Source organism: Hordeum vulgare, chromosome 7H (assembly GCF_904849725.1).
Source record: "Hordeum vulgare subsp. vulgare chromosome 7H, MorexV3_pseudomolecules_assembly, whole genome shotgun sequence".
In the NCBI taxonomy this organism is placed as follows: Eukaryota; Viridiplantae; Streptophyta; class Magnoliopsida; order Poales; family Poaceae; genus Hordeum; species Hordeum vulgare.
Window position 1 is genome coordinate 286,413,191 of NC_058524.1, and position 20,450 is coordinate 286,433,640.

Here is a 20,450-nt window from a genome sequence, read left to right on the forward strand (position 1 = left end):
ATTGAGATTGAGGGGGAATGTTAGCGACAATATCTCCTAGTATATGATATGATGTATCAGTAGTTGCCGTGTATAGAAGATCCTAGGATCACTTGTATCAATCAGAGATTCATCTGATTATTGTGTACGTGTTGTACAAGCCTATATACGTAATGTACAATGCAGCTCCTATATAAATAGATGGGAGGCCGGCTGGTGTTAACCACCGCAAAACATATCTTTATATTTCCAACTGTCTGCACCTCCAATGAGAATAGTAAGTGTGAAAAAGAAAACGAAATGTGTTGTCCGATGAAGCTCCTACAAGGAGTTTCAACTTCCTACATTATAAATCTCGCTTTCACAAACTATGGAATAGTACTTGGCTTTTCTTCTTATACTTCTTCCTTGTTGGTTTGTCATTTCATTGGTAAATGCTACGAACGCTCTCCTACAAGGAGTTTCAACTTCCTACATTATAAATCTCGCTTTCACAAACTATGGAATAGTACTTGGCTTTTCTTTCTTACTTCTTCCTTGTTGGTTTGTTATTTCATTGGTAAATGCTACGAACGCTTAATACCTTAATATGGAGTTGTCACCCTCTGGACCTGTGGTCATCTACATATGAGTTTATCTTACACCCATGGTCTCCCCGCCTAGTTTGACATTGTACTCCAGTCCGCAACAGCATTTAATAGGATCAGGAACTACCTGCAGAGAAAGATGTTCAGCTTCTTAAGATTGCACATGGCATCACTGAAAGTACCGTACTCCCTCCGATCCAAACTAATTGACACAACTTTGGTACAACTTTGTAAGCTGCGTCAATTAATTTGGATCGGATGGAGTAATGTATTTCTCCATGAGAAGAAGAAAAAGGAAATCAATTAGCTTTTAATCATGGAGCAACCAAACTGAAAAGTATCGGTAAAACACCTTCATTTTAATGATCCGTTCTTCAAGAGACTGGAAGTACTGAGCTTCTCCAGCTCTATCACCTTGTAGAGCCTTGTATTCCTCCTCCAAGGACTTTGTATCCATCTCCTGTACTGCAGCCTGCAGGCACCAGGATGAAATAACACACATTGAGAATGACTTGATAACGGAATGATGTTTACCGTTAAGAAGAACACTGAACTTACAGGGAAGCTAGCAGTTATGTTGCTCTCCTGCTCAAGGGTCTGCTTACACTGCAAAGTTAATAATTCTTTAGTTTGACTAAAACAGCAATTGCGACTTCTTGGAAGATCTAGGGCCATAAGAGTCTCTAGAATTAGAATACTTCGCTGATTTCCAAGAGGAGCCGTGATCCTTTTGCTCTGATATCCAGTTGCTTCTTTCCAGCGTCAGATTCCTGTTTATTAGTTAGTGAGCGACACATGACAGGTTGCATGTTCCTTTGCTACAGGAGGAGAATGGGAACCGTGGAATACCTTGTCTATGCTCCTTCCTAAGTTGAGCACTTCATACCTCTTCCCTGCAATAACACAACAGATCAATATTCAGGTGAAGCTATTAATTACAGTTTCACAATTTGACAAAATTCCTATTTATGTTATCCTATGTCACAGTTTCACAAGTTAAAAGTCAAGACGATATCTAGAATGGTGCAGTCCTAATAGTAAGCTAATAGTTTAATCTCAAAATTTCAAGCAAATTAACATCACTCAAACAGAAACTGGGTAATATAAACAGAGCCTGGTGAGTGCACCCATGTGGTCCACTAACTGCGTCAATCAATAGTTATTTTTACTAAAATAATTGCAGAAAACCAAGAAGCTAGTACGGACAGGGGCGGAGCTCCCAGTAGGGCGAGGCAGGTCGCCCGCCCTACCTTGATTTTATGCAAATATATTCATACATGTACGCATACATCGGCTAGTTCTACATGCGTGCACACACACGACACAAGGAGAACCCTAGCGGCTAGCCAGCGGCAACAGCCGGCAGTTGGAAATCGTTCAGCGGGAGGGACATCTTACACATCACAGTAATCGTCATACGCACTCAGCATGCGGGAGGGACAGGGCAGAACTTAGCAGCACGTCCACGTTGCTGATTGCTGGTGGCACCGGTGAAGGCAAAAAGTAATGGTGACTGTCAGAAAGGAGAAACAACTTTTGAAATCAAAGTGGAGAGCTATACATTTCTACATTTTTCTTTTTGTGAATTATGATGCAAATTTTCAGATAATGGCCTGGCAATCTCGATGGCATTAAAGCCTCATTACCTTTATGGTTTTAGGTCGAATATACTTGCTTTATCATTGTATTTGATGATTCAGCTTAGAATCATGTAAAATTATTAATGTGTACACGATATATATTTTGATATTGCACCAAATCATTTTTAGGCTTTAGCGTTCGCCCCACCTTAAATTATTTTTGTCCTCCGCCACTGAGTACGGAGCACATGAGATGGGGCCATTATGCTTCCATGAAGTTTGCTCCTGGCAGCCTGGCAGCATCCAAGATTGGAAGACTGACATTGACAGGTGGGAGCATGATTACCTCGCCCAACATTTGACAGGTGCAGCGTAGTGCAACACAGTATCATCCTCACGTACCTTCAGGGCTGCCAAGTTTGAGGAGTCCATGCACAAAGTGTTTGTAGCTACCCCTTGTGACCTAGCTCTGCCGCTCTATGTGCACACTTGGACAACAACTCAATTGCACCATGCTGACTCGCTGCCCCTGTGGCATCTACCTCCTGTGTATGACAATGACAAGACCATCACCCACTCCATCCCACGCACCTCGTCCAATCAAACCAAGTTGCCCCACGACCACCCTGTGAGGCGCCACTCTGAGAAACTGAGCCAAGCTTGTGTTATTTATCACCTATAGTATCAGAGCAACTTAGACTCCTTGGTGCATGCTTATGGTTAGCATTGCATAGTAGTCAGTTAAAAGTGATAAAAACTTTAACACAAGTCTAAGGGGCTGTTCTTAAAAAAACATGTCTAGTGATGTTGGTTAGCCCTGAAAACTAGCAATTCGCTTATAGAGCAAAAGACATGTTTCAGCCTTAACGGTAGACTAGCAAAAGAGACCATGCATTGCAACGGGTGAAAAAAAAATGCACTCCCCTAACCCAATAACCATGACTCCAGACTCCAATAGGTCCACGGCCTTTATTTCAACACATGACATCCCTTTTGAGTTGCCATTATCCTCCTTCCCACACTCACCGACGGTGGCCTCAGTGTTCACAAAAACACAACACGTTTGAATGTTGTCAATTATAAGACGTCTCTTTCGGCATAAGATGATAAATTTGTCTTTCCTGTGAGGTTTTGACGAGGCGTGCATGTGGTGTTATAGATTATTTTTTCGTCTTCCATTTTGATTTTGCTGAGGTGTTTATTTTCAATCCAGATCGGTACCAGTATGAATGAAAGAAAGATGGATCATGCGCTATTGATTAAGGTTACACCCTAAATAACATATTTGAAATGGTTAACAGATAAAATAACATCATATTCAGATTCTACACTTCTTTCTTATCAATTTCCATATATAACATGTTAAATTTGGAGTTAGGTTTAAAAAATATGGATATTTTTAAAAAGTATTTGTTATGTACGGCAGATTGATTAACCTAAATATCGGCCTGCGCATTGATTTCCAGAAACATCAGGGTTTTAAAAAAAAAACTGAATTAAAAGTGGACTGCAGGTTGATAACAGAAACATGAGGGAGTTTTCTGCAAAATAGCATGACGGACCAAGAATACCTATCTCTTCTATTAGTAGGTATAGATATTGGCGAGTGGTAAACAAGATACTGGTGCAGTGACGCATAGGCATGGTGGGGCGATGGAATGTGCAAATCGAAAGCACGAGGCACGGCTAGCTTAGGCCAGAATTATAAGAGATGGTACAGTTAGGATGTTGCAACTTTGATTATCAGGAAATGATGGCTAGTGGTGAAAGAGAGAAAAGATGGATAAGTTAAGCTACTCCCACGAGCCATGTCAAAGTGTCATGCTGGTGAAACCACCTCCTAAAGCTCCCCGGTGGGTTTTTAATAGCTTCGCAATGGTTTGGTAGCTAGTTTATAAACCTTAGCGGTAATGCAGTCGGACCCCAAACGACATGGCTGTGTCAAACTTCATGGTGTTAAGTAGACTTTTCCAACTTGCAGAATTCATCGACTCGTTGTGTAAAGCATTCGTCTTAAAGGCATGTATGTCTGTTTTTAAAACCATTAAAATGTTATGTTGGAACCTTTGTTTGCCATGTGCATGAATAGTACGAATAGGTGTGGAACACAAGTTTTTTCCTCAACTAGTGAAGATGAGCGCAGTTGGGTCTTGAGGAAAAACTAACCCCATGCCAGGGTAAGCTAATTAACATGCATACAACAAGCATGTGAATTGACTGATGTCCAAAGATGAAAAGAATAATTAAAATCCACTATTATTTGACTTTTTGTTTAGCAGAACCCTTACCTCCAAAAAAGTTTTGCTTGCTCATAGATGCTTCAACCTGCATGAGTGCATATATTACAACAATGATCGAAACAATATATTGCCTCACTTAACAAGAGCGTGAAACAACAAAGAGTGAGTGAACTAATAAAAATCTTTATGGTCCAACTGGCATAGTAGATGTTGACCATCAACTTATTCAATTCAAAGTGGCCTAATAATTTTTTCCAGAAAACGCAAAAAGCTTTTGCGTTTCATTGTATTAAAAAGAGAGGGTTTGGTACAATCCTCCTAGGAGGCAAATTACAGTGCAATTACAGGGGTATTAGTGCACATCCCAGGTCTGCGGCAATAGAACGCGGAGGCCCAAAGCTCCGGCTTTGGCCCAAAGAACAGCTTCATCCTTAATCTTGGCGATCACGGTAGTGATGGAAGGGCGCGCACCCTCGAAGACACAGTCATTGTGATGCTTCCAAATCATCCATGGGACGAGCAGTGCAGTGAACGCGAGGCCCTTATGCATGGGCTTGGGGGTGCTCTGCCTTGCATAGTGCCACCAATCATGGAGAGCGGCGTCGTTGTCTGGCAGCAAACATGGGAGGCGCAACCAAGATAGGATTGCATGCCACACCTGTCAGGCGAAGGGGCACGCGAGGAGCAGGTGTTGTATAGTCTTCGGCGCCTGGCCACAGAGCGGACATCGCTGTGCGTGCGGCAGGTTGCGGCGCTCAAGGCGGACGGCAGTCCAGCAGCGGTCAAGGTTGGCAAGCGAGTGGAAGAAGCGCACCCGTGGTGGCGCCCAACACTTCCATGTTAGCCTCCATGCTTGACAAAAAGTGGCCTAATAATTGCCAAACATTCATGTACAACTTATGCAAGAGTTGAATCACCATGAACAAACGCACCATATAAGATGATTCTCATGCTTAAATTACTTTTACTTCGGTTAGAGATAAGTGGTTGTCTCTAAGTTATTAGGGATAAAAAGTTTTTTGTTACACGGAGATACATTGAGACATGACATTTAACAACCATCACCACGACCTAACCAAAAGCACCTGAAAGAGGTTGTAATGGCACCCGAAAGGAAATGGGTTGTTAAGCACCACCCATCTACTTCGACTACTTCCACTACACCAACCGTATCCAAACCCCTTGTTGCTAAAAGTACCAAGATGGTGTGGGTACCCAAGAAGAAATGAAGATCAACATGTTAGGGAAGCTCCTCCCATGATCAAAGTCTAGATGTTTCATTCCCACTCCAATCTTTAGAAACATCACTTGGAGCATACCCTAATGGTGTGGTAAGGGACATGGTAAAATATTCTTATCCATAAGATATTTATGTCGTGTGCTACTCCCCTAGCTTCTTGGACATGCTTTGTGTGTCCCTTGGTATACTAATCTTTTAGACACAAATGGATTGCACTCAAAGTTTTCATCGTGAACATTGAAACCGTATCCAACAAGACATGTGTTTCAATCCCAAGTGTGATCAATTATTCAAGTCTTCACCGACATGAAACACAATGAGGCCGCCATCAACAATAACAATCAATCAATCAAGTGTAGGTGTGATTCCTATCCTATCCCTATGAAACAAACTAAGAGTATGGAATTGTTCAATCAAGGAATAAATACCATCAAGAGTGTGAATACATTAATATTTGGGCATATCTTCTCTTCAAGCTAAGATTAAATGACGAACTTGACATATAGGATCCAATGTCATTACTTGACTAAACGGTCCTAGGTCAGCATGTTCATATAAGGTGACAAGGTCACCGACGAACTCTCTAGCTTGTGGTGTGTGTGTTTTTGTTTCTTTTTCTTTTAGCTGTTATGCATGTATTTGTTCAAGTCCATTTGATTGTTGCTTTGGCTTGTCTTTGTCTTTGCCAATTGGAAGTGACAAGAACATATAGGATTCTCTATTCTCTATCTATGCTCATCTTACCTAAATTCTACTCCATCTATACACTTGATCATTTGTTCTGCAACCCCTGGAAAACCGTACTATGTTCCAAGAACTAGCGACCAAGTTTCCACCTTCAAAAATTCTCTGAGGTGTTTGAAACCTCCTGTGAAATCTCTATCGGAGTTATCAAATATTGATCTTTTTTTTGTGGATTTTAATCTTTCATCCCTAGAGGATGGACTTGACCGCCGCGACCAATGGTTAAGCATGGATTCAAAACTTGCTCCATGGATATCCAATGGAGACCTATTAGACAAGTGTCACACATGGCAATTGTTAGGAAAGCAACTTATCTCTATTGAAGGCCCAAGGGGGGGGGGCATATATATATTACACAAGACTTGAGGTGCAAGGAGAGTAAACATAGACTAATAGGACTCCTACACCAATACTAATACTTCCTAACACCCCCCTCAAATGCAAAGCGTATGCAATAGCATTACATTTAAAGAAGTGTAATACTAAAAAAAATGATAATCCAAATCCGCGTCTTGGGAGTGTCGTCGTAGCATGAAGAGTCTTCAAAACCTGTCGAGTCAAGCCAAAGGGGATAACGAAGAGATGGCACATCAAAGGAAGACACCGCATCACTTGAAGACACAACATAAGTACCAAGAGAAGATGGGTTGTCAAAAGAAGATGGCACATCAAAGAAAGACACCGCATCACTTGAAGACACAACATGAGTATCAAGAGAAGATGGGTTGTCAAAAGAAGATGGCACATCAAGAGAATAAAGCATTGCGCAGAAAATCATAGTCCACGACAACCGGCGGCGAAAGAAGCTCGACGGTTAAGGCGCGATGGGCGTAGATCGACAATGCAAAAGGAGTCAAGAAAATCATACAGAAAACAACAAGGACAAGTAGGCCACAAAAGTTTTGTAGAAAGGATCAGGACCGAAGAAAGGCCGACGGACAAAGGTATGGTGGACTCACATGACGTGAGAAACACAAAATATCAACGGATTCGATGGACGCAGCGTAAAACAAGGAAGCTAAAAGCTAGGAAGCATACACGACACAGAGATGCAAAATCCATCATGTATGCAGAAGACATTGTACTTTTTTTTATTGTTGTTGAAATCAAAATAGGAACAGAACAGAAGCTAGCACGCCGCCAGCCACGTACGTGACGGAAAGGCAGCAGCTAGCATGCATGAGCGAACGCAGCACCACGCAGCAAGAGGAACCACGTAGCAGCAGGTACACCGGACGAAGATCGCGAACGCAACACCACACAGCAAGAGGAACTAGGTAGCATCAGGTACACCGGACGAAGATCATCAAGCAGCAGCGACCAAACCCAGACAGACCAACACAGCAGCGAAGAACAGCCGGGTAGCATGTTATAGTGTCACCAAATTCTGAGCAGCAGGTGCCCACGCGCCACGAGCGAAGCAGCTGGGTGGCAGGCGGCCACGCAGCTTGATGGATCTCGCGAGGAGCAGTCAATGTGCATGCAACTTGGTGGGTGATGCCGTGGAGCAGCAGCGGTCAGCCAGACGAGAACGACGGCGGAAGACGAGATCGACCCAGAGAAACAAATAGGTTGAGAGGGAGACCAAAAATAATTGGATCGTAAGGACGAGTTGCGGCGTCCGGAGACCTAAACCTAGGCTCTAATACCATGTTAGGAAAGCAGCTTGTCTCTATTGAAGGCCCAAGGGACATATATATATTACACAAGACTTGAGGTGCAAGGAAAGTAAACATAGACTAATAGGACTCCTAGGCCAATACTAATACTTCCTAAGAGCAATGACACATGTTGATGTCATATAACTTGTTCTTATTTCATGTCAACCATTAAGTATTGAGAATATTGTTGTATGTGATTTATAGTCTCATGTATGCAAAACTGTTAATTTGCATTTTCTATCGTGTTACATGACCTTTTATATGTGAACATGTACATATTATTATGGTTCTTGATAACATGGATATGGATATCCGTCTATGACCCATGTATACTTTCATGTGTGGGCAATGGATGGGCTCATGGATATGGGTATGGATCTGGTTTAGTTCGATGTGACAGCCCGAGACCGACGCTCCAGAAGATTCCCCTTTATTTCCGTTTCCATCGTCTGGTTATTTTATCTTGTTGCATCATCATTTAGTTTGCATCGTCGCATCATGCATGGCATCTGCATCGTCTGTCACGTGTGGTGTTTTGAGTGTGTGCTTCGAGTGATCACCGAGTCGCAGTGCGATAGTAGCTCCCCCTCTCCCCTCTGATTTCGTTTTTGCGGTTTGCTAAAGTTTCCGTTTTAACCCTTCAAAAGATTCGTCTTCTTTTAAAAAAATATCATTTTATTAAATGTGGGGCAACCCTTGGGTGTTTATTTCTTTTTCTCCTTGTGTGTTATTTTAAAACCCTCTCATTTTCTTATCCTCTTTTAAAGGGCTTTTATTTTATTCTTTAAATAAAGAGGTTTTATTTAATTCTTCAAAGGGGTTTGATTTTTTATTCTTTTGTAAACGGGTTTTACTTTTAATCCTTCAAAGGTTTTATTTTATTTCTTTTAAAAATGCCCAACTATTTATTATAGCTGGGAGTATTTTTTTTTCAAAGGAGTCAAAAGCCTGTATTTTTATTTTATCTTTGTTAAAAGCTTTCTTTGTTTAAAAAATTTCTGATTTAAAGGTTTTTAAAAGAAAAAAATCAAAAGAGGGAGAGGCCCACTTCGGCCAAGGCCCAGCAGACCCCTGCCCTACCGCCAGGGAGAGCCAGGCTCGATCCCTCTCCCCCCCCCCGACAGCGCCGTCACCCCTCGAGCCCCTCGTCCCGTGCCTTCGCCTCCCCTCTGCTCGATCCCCTTTCTTCCTCCTCGCCTCCCAACGCCAGCAGCCCCGCCGCCGGCCCCATGCTCCCCCCGCGCGCCCGTCGCCCCCGTTGCCCTCGCCGCGCTGCGCCCTCTCGGCCTCGCCTCGGTTCGCAGCCCCCTGCACCCGCGCTGCCGCAGCTGCGCACCGCCCGCGCCATGGCCTCGAGCTGCCCCGCCGCCGGCTTCCTCCCGGTTCCCCTCGCCCCGCCATGGCTCACCACCGTTCGCCGTGCCCCCGTGCTGGCCCGTCCCCGCGTGGTCGTCGAGCCGCCCGCCCAGGTCGCCGCGCCCTGCCGGCCTCGCCTCCAGGCCGCCCCTCGCCCTCGCCTCGCCTCTCCCCGCAGGTGCTCGCCGCGCCGCCAGGAGCTGCTGCCGCCCCTATGCTGCGTTGCCTTGCTGTAGCTGCTCCTCCTGCTGGCTGCCTCTTGCTGCCGACGCTTTTGCCGTTCCTGTGTCGCCGTTGTTAGTGCTGCTGCTTAGTTGCTGGCCGTGCTTGCTAGGTAGTTGTGCCGATGTTGCCTGATGCATGTTTGCCTGCTAATGCTTGCCGTTGTTAGCTTGCGTGCATTGTGCTGTTGCTGTTTTGTACTGCTGCTCGCCCCGCCGCTGCTGCTGATTGCCTGCTGCTGCCGATGCCTGTAGCGGCTTGCTGCTAGATGTATGTGCTATAGTTGTTGCTGTGCTTGCTTGCCGCTGCTTGCTGCCTGCTTGTGCCGTGCTTAGCTTGCCTCCTGCCTGATTGCTATAGCTGCCGATGCATGTTGTTCTTGCTGCTGTAGCTTGCGTGCTAGCGTGCTGCCTGCTTGCTGCTTGGTTGTCGTAGCTTAGTTGTTGTTGCTCTTGCTGTAGGTAGCTAGCCCCTATAGCTAGTCTTAGTTGCTTTTGCTGTTAGATGCTAGGTTGCTTAGTTGCTGTTGCTGCTAGCCGATGCTAGGTGCGATAGCTTCGTGCCGTCGCCGCTTGCGTGAGGCTTGCATTTTGATACTTGTGCTGCCGCTTAGACCGTCCCCGCCGCGTGGGATGGCCAAGTTCACGGGTACCACGACGTCCTCGACGACCCCCGGACGTCTTCGGAAAACGAGTTCGACTACTGTCGCCGAGCGAACGACTACCGTCGACGAGACCGGAGTACCCCGACTTCCACTACTTCCACGACGACCACGAGGACAACTACTTCCACGACGTCCACGACGACCGTTGTTCCCTTCACCGAACCGAACCCCTCCGAATTGCACGCGTCGAAGGTATACCGATGAGATGTGTCGTGAACCGAATGCATGTTGTATGAGATGTATCATTTGTTTGCGCCTATAGTTGTTGCCCGTTGCACGTTGTCCCTCTTATGTTGTGCCTCGACACATGGGAACCCGGTAACCGGGATCACCCCATCTTTATTTAACGTTCCCGCACACGCTTCCTATACGTTGGCACGATTGCTCGTCGAGTTATCGGGATAGGTACGTTGCCGTGGCATCGTTTCCGATTTGCCGCCATGGTTCCCTCTCGCTCGCCGTGGCGACACCTGTTTCTTTCTCTTCTTGCGCGTGATGTTTGAACTAGCATGCATGTCGCATTCATGGCATGATATATTGTGTTGCATGCCTCTTGTGCCGTAGCTCCGATCTATGCTCCGCGTGTTAACCGACTAGGATGTCAGGTAGAATCACTCGCTACACCCTTGCCATGTTAACAACAATTTAATCTTGCCGGTAATTTAACGGGAGTGAACTAATAATTAAACGTGGAGTTTCGTCGATATGCAACTCGTTGCATATCGAGCTTCATTTAATGTGTAGTGTTTGCGTGAGGTGAATTGCCATGCCATCCCTTGCATTTTGATCTGATCATGCATCATATTAGGGTTTGCATCATGTCTTGCTTTTGCCGTGGTGAATATTTGTGTTGATGTTTGTTTCTGGTTTGCTCCGTCTCGATAGATTTCCGCAAGCGTGTCGGAATGTGAGGACCCGTTCGACTACGTTGGTTCACCGACTTCTCGGAGTTGTTCTTCTTCCAAGCGGGATCTCAGGCAAGATGACCATTTCCCCAGATACCATTACTATCATTGCCATGCTAGTTATTTCGCTTCTATCGATTATGTCTCGTTGCCTACCACATGTTAAATTCAGCCTCTCAACAATGCCATGATAACCTTCAACCTGTTCGACCTAGCAAACCACTGATTGGCTATGTTACCGCTTGCTTATCCATGTTGTTAGCATTGCTAGTTGCAGGTGCAGTTGCTTCCATGTGATAACATGGGTTCCTTGTCTTATCACCATATTAATTGCTATTTAATTTAATGCACTTATATACTTGGTAAAAGGTGGAAGGCTCGGCCTTTCTAGCCTGGTGTTTTGTTCCACCTTTGCCCCCTTAGTTTCGGCTACCGGTGTTATGTTCCATAAATGAGCGCTCCTAACACGATCGGGGTTGTTACGGGGACCCCCTTGATAATTCGTTTTAGATTAAAGCTGGTCTGGCAAGGCCCAACTTTGGTACTACATTTGCCTAATAACTGCATAGGGAGTAATTAACCCGAGGATAATTTAATCAACCCCCGGGCCAGTGCTCCTCATGAGTGTTGGCCCCACCTGAGCGATGTCCGGCGCCCCTCTGGTCACCCGGAGGTTTAGCGATCCCGACCTCTAGCTCATCCGTCGTTTCCTGAGAACGAGGTACGCGACTCCTATCGGGATCGTCGACACGTCGGGCGGCCTTGCTGGATTAGTTTTACCTTTGACGAAATATCTTGTGCATCGGGATTCCGGTGATGCTTTGGGTAATCTCAGAGTTGAGGTTTTCCACTAGGGAATCCGACGAGATCGCGAGCTTCGTGATTGAGGAAATCTATGCGGCTTGTGGTAATTTGTGATGGACTAGGTGGAGCACCCCTGCAGGGTTAAATCTTTTCAGAAAGCCGTGTCCGCGGTTATGTGGCAACGTGGAAGCTTTGTTTAACACTGGTTCTAGATAACTTGAAGTTAACTTAATTAAAACTTGCCAACTGTGTGCGTAACCGTGACTGTCTCTTTCGTGAGTTCCTTCTCCGATCGAGGACACGATGGGGTTATGTCTGACGTAGGTAGGTGTTCAGGATCATTCTTTTGATCATCAGTAGTTCACGTCCGCTATGCGTAGATCTTCCCCCTCGTATTTCTTGTACTCGTAAGTTAGCCACCAAATATATGCTTAGCCGCTGCTGCAACCTCACCACTTAACCTTACCTCACCCATTAAGCTTTGCTAGTCTTGATACCTTTGGAAATGAGATTGCTGAGTCCCCTGTGGCTCACAGATTACTACAACACCAGTTGCAAGTACAGGTAAAGGTTACTTGACGCGAGCGCGTTGGTTGTTCATTTGGAGTTGCTTCTTCTTCTTCTTCATCGATCTAGGATGGGTTCCAGGCCGGCAGCCTGGGATAGCAAGGATGGACGTCGTTCTTCTTTTGTCGTTTGTTTTCGTCCGTAGTCGGACCCTGCTCTTACTCTTGATGAATATGTAATGTACTGATGTGACTCTGATGTAGCTTGTGGCGAGTGTAAGCCAATTCTATATATATATCTCTTCTTTTCAGTACATGTACTTGTAACGATATCCATTCTTGCGACACAACGAGATGCGCTTCTATCCCTGACGAGGCCTTCGTGCCAAATTGAGGATAGGATCGCATCTTGGGCGTGACATTCGACCCGTCCAAACCCACTCCATTGCCATCCATAGAGCTCGACGATTTGGCAACCCAAGAGTTGGACAACAGGTGCTACCACACCGGTGTTGCAATGGAGGAGGTTGGCGGAGCTCTTGGCAAAGTTGAAGCGAAGCCTGAAGGCGCGGCCAAATAGCTAGAGGATCTCCTTTACCGCGATGACCTCGGCCGGCGATGGGTGACAAAACAGCACGACATCGACAACATATACTGAGATTGTCGGGGTGGAGCTTTGTGCTTGTAGTTGATACCAAGGGAGATGACACGACTGATCAAATGCTCGAGCACGTCTACGGCGAGGACGAAAAGTTGTGGGGACAGCAGGTCGCTTTGTCAAAGGTCGTGGCGATGCCAAATTGGCGGCCTAGGGACTCCATTGAGGAGGATTCACGTGCTCGTTGAAGATAGCAGGATTGCAAGCCTTTCCAAGAAGCGATCCCGGAGGCCATAGCAATGCAGCACCTCAAAAAGGAACGGCCATGAAATGGAATCGAAGGCCTTCGTGAGGTTGAGCTTGAGAAGGACCCTAGGGGCCTTAGGGCTGGTGGAGCAAGCATGCCCTTGACCAGGACAAAGTTATTATGGAGGTTGTGCCCTAGAATGAAAGGGTTCTGGTTCGAGCTGATGAGGCCAACCAACTCAGAGGCAAGGCGTAGCGAGATTGTTTTCGCGAACACCTTGGCGACAAGATGGATCAGACTAATAGACATGTAGTCACCAAACCCAGCAGCGTCGTTACGCTTGGGCAGCAGGGTAAGGAGCGCTTGGTCGAGGCAGCTAAATCCTCGTATGGGCATCTCGTAGAGCTTCTGGAAGACATCCACAAAGTCCTGCTTAACCGTGTGCCAGGAGGCACGAAGGAATTCGAAAGTAAAGCCATCAGAGCCCAATGCCTTGCGCGCGGGAAGCCACTTTATTGCGTTCTAAATCTCCTCCATGCTAAAGGGCACCTCGAGGTCGAGCAGGTCATCAAAAGGCACGATGAGCTCCTCGAGCTTCATCGTGAAGTCGCGATTGACAGAGGTGACCAACAGGTCATCAAAGTGTAAGAAAGTCGCTTCCTCCATGTCGGTGTGCTCGGTGAGGACGCGATCAGTGGAGGTGATGTTGTAGATCTTGTTCTTCTGTCGATGGTAGGTGCTCTGGAGGTGAAAGAAGGATGTGTTTGCATCCCCGTCCTTCAACGACGCAATCCACGCTCGTTGGCGGACGATGGTGCGGTCAAGAGAGGCAAGCCTAACACAAATTGAGAATAGTTCTCTAGAAAAGGTAGCCAAGCTTAGGGCTTCTCCTAAGTCGTGAATCAAATCAAACACATCAAGCATCCGCAGACAGGGAATTGGTGGCATCCATCCAACCAAGTGCACCAAATGTCCGCCTTTTTTTCCTATATCCGGAGCACCCAACTTAATTAAAGATAAATATAATACTTTGTACATAATTATGTTGTGTAAATATTCCAATGCAACAATAATTCAAATATAAATACTACAATCCAAACATGAAGTTCTCTAGTAAAATGGTTCAAATTTGAATTCAACTTATCCGAACACATTTTTTAGTTCTCCCCTCGAAGAGCCCACAAATGCTTAACCAGGTCATTCTGAAGCTGCTTAAGAGTTGCTCAATGGCGAACCTGTTGAAATATAGCGGGCACCCGTGGTCAACCCACATGACTCGCAACAGGCTCGCATAATCACTCACGTTCATATCCATCGTGCATGGCGCGTTCGGCTCAGACTTTTCACTTTTGGTTTGCAACTAGACACCTGCACAAGTTCATGGCTCAATTGATTCATCCATGTTTGTCGCTAGCTTATGGTGCATGTAGCACCAAGCCGAAGCAACACAAGAACCAAATTGATTAGAATAATCAACCAACTTTGTACAGGTTTTGCTCACGGCGAGAAGTGTCGACCAAAGACAATAATCTATCAACCGACTCCCTTGTGTGTATATGTACCAAGTTGCCCTCGCCGAAGAAAGTAATCAGCAAGTCAGCATTCATGTGTTGTGGTAAGGCAGAGCATCACCTCAGGCGGCACGAGCAAAGTTCAGCGTATTCAGAGCACATGCAGGCTTGCGGCGCCCATGGGTCCCGCATAAAAGCTTGGTATTCTACCGCATTGCGCATATAACTTTTCTGGGCAAGTATCAGCGACCGCGAGGAGCTCGCAACCCATCCCACTTGCATCATGAGTAATGACCGTTGATGGTATAGTTGCACGAAGGAGCTTCTCTCGCACACAATCTGGCAAACAATGGAGACCGCCACAACACGTTGATGTCAGTGTGAGACCCGAACAACCCAAAGAAAGAGTGCCAAACCCAGAGGTCTTCTAATGCAATTGCTTTAAGAATAGTGGGCTTCTTACAATGAGCCTGATCCAACGTATTGCCCTCGTAGAGCATATGGGCAATTCTTCCATCACCAATGCATGCAATCCAGAGATCCGAGCATACCTAACCACCCTTTTGCTCCCGACAGCGCTAAGTACTCCGATCCAAATACCTTGACCACCGTAGTAGCAAACATGATCATGGCTTCAAGACATTTGCTTTCGGACATCCGAAGGTACTCGCCCCACGAATCTGCCGCCATGCCATAGGCAAGCATCCTTAATGAGCCATGCACTTCTCGTAACCAGAGAATCCAATGTTTCCAACGGCGTCCTTCTTCAAGATGAAGCATTCGTCATAGACCCGGACACTATTGTAGAGGCTATTGAACACGGTTCGCCACATCTAAATCGAGAGTGGAAATAGGGCTTGAATAGCACATCCCAGACAAAGTAGTAGTCCATCGACATCATATGCCCCGTGCCCTATTCTGATTCATCACTAGATGTCCCTTGAACGATCCCTTGAAATTGAGAGCATGCTCCTCCGCACGTCAAGCATAGTCAATAACCGCAAACATCATTGTTGTTTCATCCACGTATTCGTCCTCATCTGACATGGATGTATAAATGAACTCAGCTTAGAATTACTCATCATCCGAATTCATTGTGTTTGCTTCAAAGTAAACAACACAAAGTCAATAAATTTGGCTATGGCATTTAGCCAAACACTTGTCGGGCGTGGTGTCCGCCATGGACACAAATGTGCAGGGACGGAGGGTCCCTGCCGGCGGCCGAACCAAGGATGGAACGGAGACGTAGGCATCCAAGTGGAGCGGTGAGGTCCGGCACGACCTGGGCGGTGGAGTGGGTGGTACATCGACGGCGGCGGTCTCAGACTACGAGAAAAGCGGGGCTCTGGGTGGGGTTTTTGGGGTGGGCAAGGGTGTCAGAGGGCTACAAGCTGGAGGTCTGGACGCCCGCAAAGCTCCCCCAACTTTGCTTCCAGTTTGTGGGATTTCAGACGTCCGGACCATGCCATGGACGTTTGGTGCATGGCATTGGCCTAACATGTCCAAACATTTGCGAGCGTTTTGATGCATGGTGTTGGAGATGCCCTTAGGGCTACCAGAAAGAGAACCAAGATAGTTGTTGTTGCCTGTTGATGCCCCTCAAGTAGCTCAAGCCAAAGAAGATGTAGATTTGGCAAATCTAGTGACTTGAGACTCCATTGTATGTTGTGCCTCCATAACACTTATTTGGTAGTCTAAGGACTAAGATGGTTGCTTCTTCTGTTAATGCTACTATAGGAACATGTGACCGCCCGAGACCGGTTCTCCAGATTCTTTGCGTAATATAATTATTATATCGCGGTAGTTGTTTATTCGTTGCATTTATCATGGCATCACACGCATTGCATCGGCAGTCCCTTGTCATCGTGTCGGGATTATCCGTGTGTTTTTATAAAACTTGTAGCTGTTCGTCATTACCGCTTCTCCCTAGGTCTTCATCGACCTCCTCTCAGACCTCTTTGCATCATGGATTTCGAGTCGCGCAACTACTCGTTGACTAGTCGATGAATCGCAAAAAAATTGTTGACTCAACTTAGTGTCGACTTGAGTTGCAAGTCGCGACTAGTCGCAACTACAGGCTTGACTTTTTCTGAGTCGCTACCCCAAAGCGACTCGCACGAGTCGCAACTCGAAAACCATGCTTTGTATCTGTTGACCTTTCTCAGACCCTCTTGCAACCTAGCCCGAAAACTTCCCCGAACCTGAAACGCCCGTTCCTGACCTGCAGGTCCGAATCAGACCCAAACTACACCAAACATCTTCTGTTTCTCCATTGGACTCCCCAAGCCTATAATCTCGACCGTCCGATCTAAATCAGAGGATCAAAGTTCATCCACAAAACCCCTCTATTTTTGGCCCTGCCTATAAATAGAAGTGCATTTAGACCAAATCGGGACAAAACCCAAGACCTAGCCTTCCTGTCCCATCGCCGCCGCCACTCTCTCGAGATCCCCAGCGACCCAACCTGCTTCCTCCACCCACCAATCAGTGAGCCGCCTGCCCGATCCAACCTCTTTGCTAGTCCACGCGACCGAGGAGAGCCGCAGCTCCCGCATGCCGCCGCCCAAATCCCATAGGAGGCCAAGCTCCTCACAGTTGCCATGATAAAGCCTCTAACCTCCATTATCCTAGCAAACCGTTGTATGGCTATGTTAGCGCTTGCTCAGCCCCTCTTATAGAGCTGCTAGTTGCAGGTGCAGTTTGTTCCATGTTGGGACATGAATATCATGGGATATCACTATATCATGCTTATCTAATTAATCTATCTATACACTTGGTAAAGGGTGGAAGGCTCGGCCTTTTGCTTTGTGTTTTATTCCACTCTTGTCGCCCTAGTTTCCATAATACCGGTGTTATGTTCCTTGATGGGCACTCCTAACACATGTGGGGTTTATGGGCCCCCCTTGATCTCTAGTCTTTGTGTTGAATTTTTCCGGCGACGCATCAACTTTGGTTCTAAAATTTGCCCAACATAATAATACTAATATCTAATAAATGCATAGAGAGTTGGTGCTACCGCGGATTTTAATTTCACATAATACAGGTGGGCCAGTGTTGATGGTGTTGGTCCAAATAGGGCGATGTCTGGCGCCCCCTGGAAACCGTGGATTCAGCTAACCCGATGTCTTTGCCCATCCGGTCGTGTCCTAACTACGAGATGCAGCTTCAATTAGGATTGTCAACCCGCCGGGAGGTCTTGGACTAGTTTTACCTTAGATGAAGGACTTGTGCACCGGATTCTGACGATGTTTCGGGCTATCCCCTTGTTGAGGTTTTCAACATTGCATGTGGTTAATTTTGTAATTGGACAAACTTGAGCACCCCTTAGAGAACTTCAAACTAAAACTTGCCAACTGCATGTGTAACTGTGGTCGTCTTTCCTTGTGAAGTTGGGATCAAGAAGAGAACATGGTGGTGTTATGATTGACTCGTAAGTAGGTGTTCAGGGTTACTTCTTGATCATACTAGATTGCGTCTGCTTATGCTTAGGATTTATCTCATCTTGTTCTAGTACTCGTAAGCTAGTTGATACAAATGCTTAGTGTTTGCTGCAACCTCACCACTTAACCATTCCATGCCCATTAATACCCATGGTAATGAGATTGCTTAGTCCCAAAAGGCTCACAGATTACTACATTAACAGGTGCAGGTAGAAGTATAATGATGCTTTGACGTAAGGGCGATGCATGTTTTCTATTTGGAGTTCTTCAACAATCATAGGATGGGTTCCCGGTTGGGAGCCCGGTGGACGTTGCTTTCTTTTATTTAAGGCCTTTTAGGCCGATTCGCTTCTTGTATGTACTCGAACCCTGTCTTATGGTATGATGATTGTGATGTATTGGTGGACTGTATTACTTATGCTGTAATTACCTTTATTGCGACGAGTGTAGGCCAACTTAAATGCTCATATCTCATCTCTGCTTGTATGGTATTATGTTGTGATGTCCACCTTGTTACCGACATGTGACACGTCACATGTTGGGGTGACTCCTATATGTGCTTCTATCCTTAGCAAGGGCCGCAAATCTTCGTGAGGCTAGGACCGCATATTGGGCGTTACAAAACAGGAAGAGGAAGATCATGAAGGAGTGCTGGTCTAGCAAAACGCAAAATATAAAGAACAGCTTGTTGAAGAAACTAAAGAAAGACAAAGGCTAGCAGCTATTCAAGATGCCTTGCTTCAAGGTCAACCCATAACTGCCGGTGCTCAAAAATTCATAGAGAATGTACTTGTTGAACCAAGCTCAAGTCACTCAGTTCAAGATACAATGCCTACAGAAGCTCAGGTAGAGGGATGTGGCACAAAGTGTTCCAATCACTGCCACTGCTTTAGATAGTTTGATTGCGCAAGATGCAAGTGAGACCACTGCTCAAGATGATGTACATGAGCCAAGTGCTCAAGAGCATGTGGAGGACCAAGAAATTCAAGGTGATACTCAGGGTGTTTTGTTTCTTCAAGCCCCTGTCTCTGAAGAGGTTCCTAGTTTTCAAGCCACTGCATCTGAGCCTAGTGTTCGAGATGCTCCTCAAGTTTCTATTGATGAGGAAGCAACAGCATGTGGAGAACCTAGTGTTCAAGATGCTCCTCAAGTTTCTATTGATGAAGAAGCAACAGCACCAGCTAAGGAATCTGAAGACTTGATGTCTGCTACTTTGGAGGAAATTCTTAACCAACATTCACTCTCAACTCAAACTCAGATTGGTGCCGATGAAGAGCTTGCCAGAAAACTTTCAGAAGATATGAAAGTTAGACACTTTCAGATATTTAGGACTTCAGAATGTCCTAAAACCATAAGCCCGAGCCCCCTTTGCCTCTGTTTTGGCCTCAATTTGGTTTTCTCCCGCCCGCCACTCTACTCACCCAACCGCTTTTTCTTTTACCTAGCGCTGTCACAGCATAAACACTTGCCTAGCCCCTTAGGCGTCCTCCTGCTTATTTCAGCATGAATGGCAGAAGCAAGGCGTTCGGCTACCATGCAACGCTTAGGCATGCTTACGCATAGGTTTATTAATGCCTAATTTTCCCATGGTTAGAATTGAAAGTGTTGAGGAAAGGTTGACTAAATGTATGTTGTGACAACAAATCAGCTATTAGCACAACAAATAATCAAGTCGAACATGACAGAACCAAGCATGTGGAGATAGATCACTTCATTAAGGAGAAATCTGTTGATGGTACAAAGAGGGTAAGTCATGTAAGGTTGTAAACTCGAGACGAAAAATAGCAAATTATTTAACTAAAGGTATCGGAGTTAAGGAGTGTAGTTCGCCTTGTGACAAGATGGGAATGATAGACATCTATCATGAATCTTGAGGGGTTGTGTTGGGCGTATGTGGGTGTGAGAGTCCCCCCAAGGGGTCGATGTGTGCTTGCATGTATCTATGTGTACCAAAGGAAAGGAGTGAGGACTCCAGATATTTCCCGAATATACAACACATAAACTAGAATAACAAGGACATGGATTTTTCATTTTTTTTACATGAAAATAGTAATCATGGTAAGAAAAGAAAACAAATTCACTATGAGAATTTAAGACTTACAAATGGTTCTGTTGCAACCAACTTATTCTTATCGGAATCAAGCCATCCCTACAAAGTAAAAAATG

At 45.6% G+C, this 20,450-nt stretch overlaps 1 protein-coding gene across 7 annotated transcripts in view; it reads right to left on the bottom strand.

Moving 5' to 3' along the window:
* The window catches only part of LOC123412438, a 63,100-nt gene that overhangs the window by 17,756 nt on the left and 24,894 nt on the right, over positions 1-20,450 (bottom strand). For 6 of the 7 annotated variants that reach the window (XR_006613511.1, XR_006613515.1, XR_006613514.1 and 3 more), the window contains exons 6-12: positions 20,386-20,433; positions 4,435-4,471; positions 1,416-1,459; positions 1,265-1,336; positions 1,125-1,172; positions 919-1,038; positions 563-693 (exon numbers count right to left, since the gene is read on the bottom strand). Coding sequence is in view for 1 of the 7 variants with exons in the window: in XM_045105386.1 (XP_044961321.1) it covers positions 613-693; positions 919-1,038; positions 1,125-1,172; positions 1,265-1,336; positions 1,416-1,459; positions 4,435-4,471; positions 20,386-20,433 (450 nt within the window). In the remaining 6 variants the exon portion in view is untranslated. Of the gene's footprint in view, positions 1-198; positions 694-918; positions 1,039-1,124; positions 1,173-1,264; positions 1,337-1,415; positions 1,460-4,434; positions 4,472-20,385; positions 20,434-20,450 lie in introns of those variants that run through there. The other variant, XM_045105386.1, reaches the window with a different exon arrangement.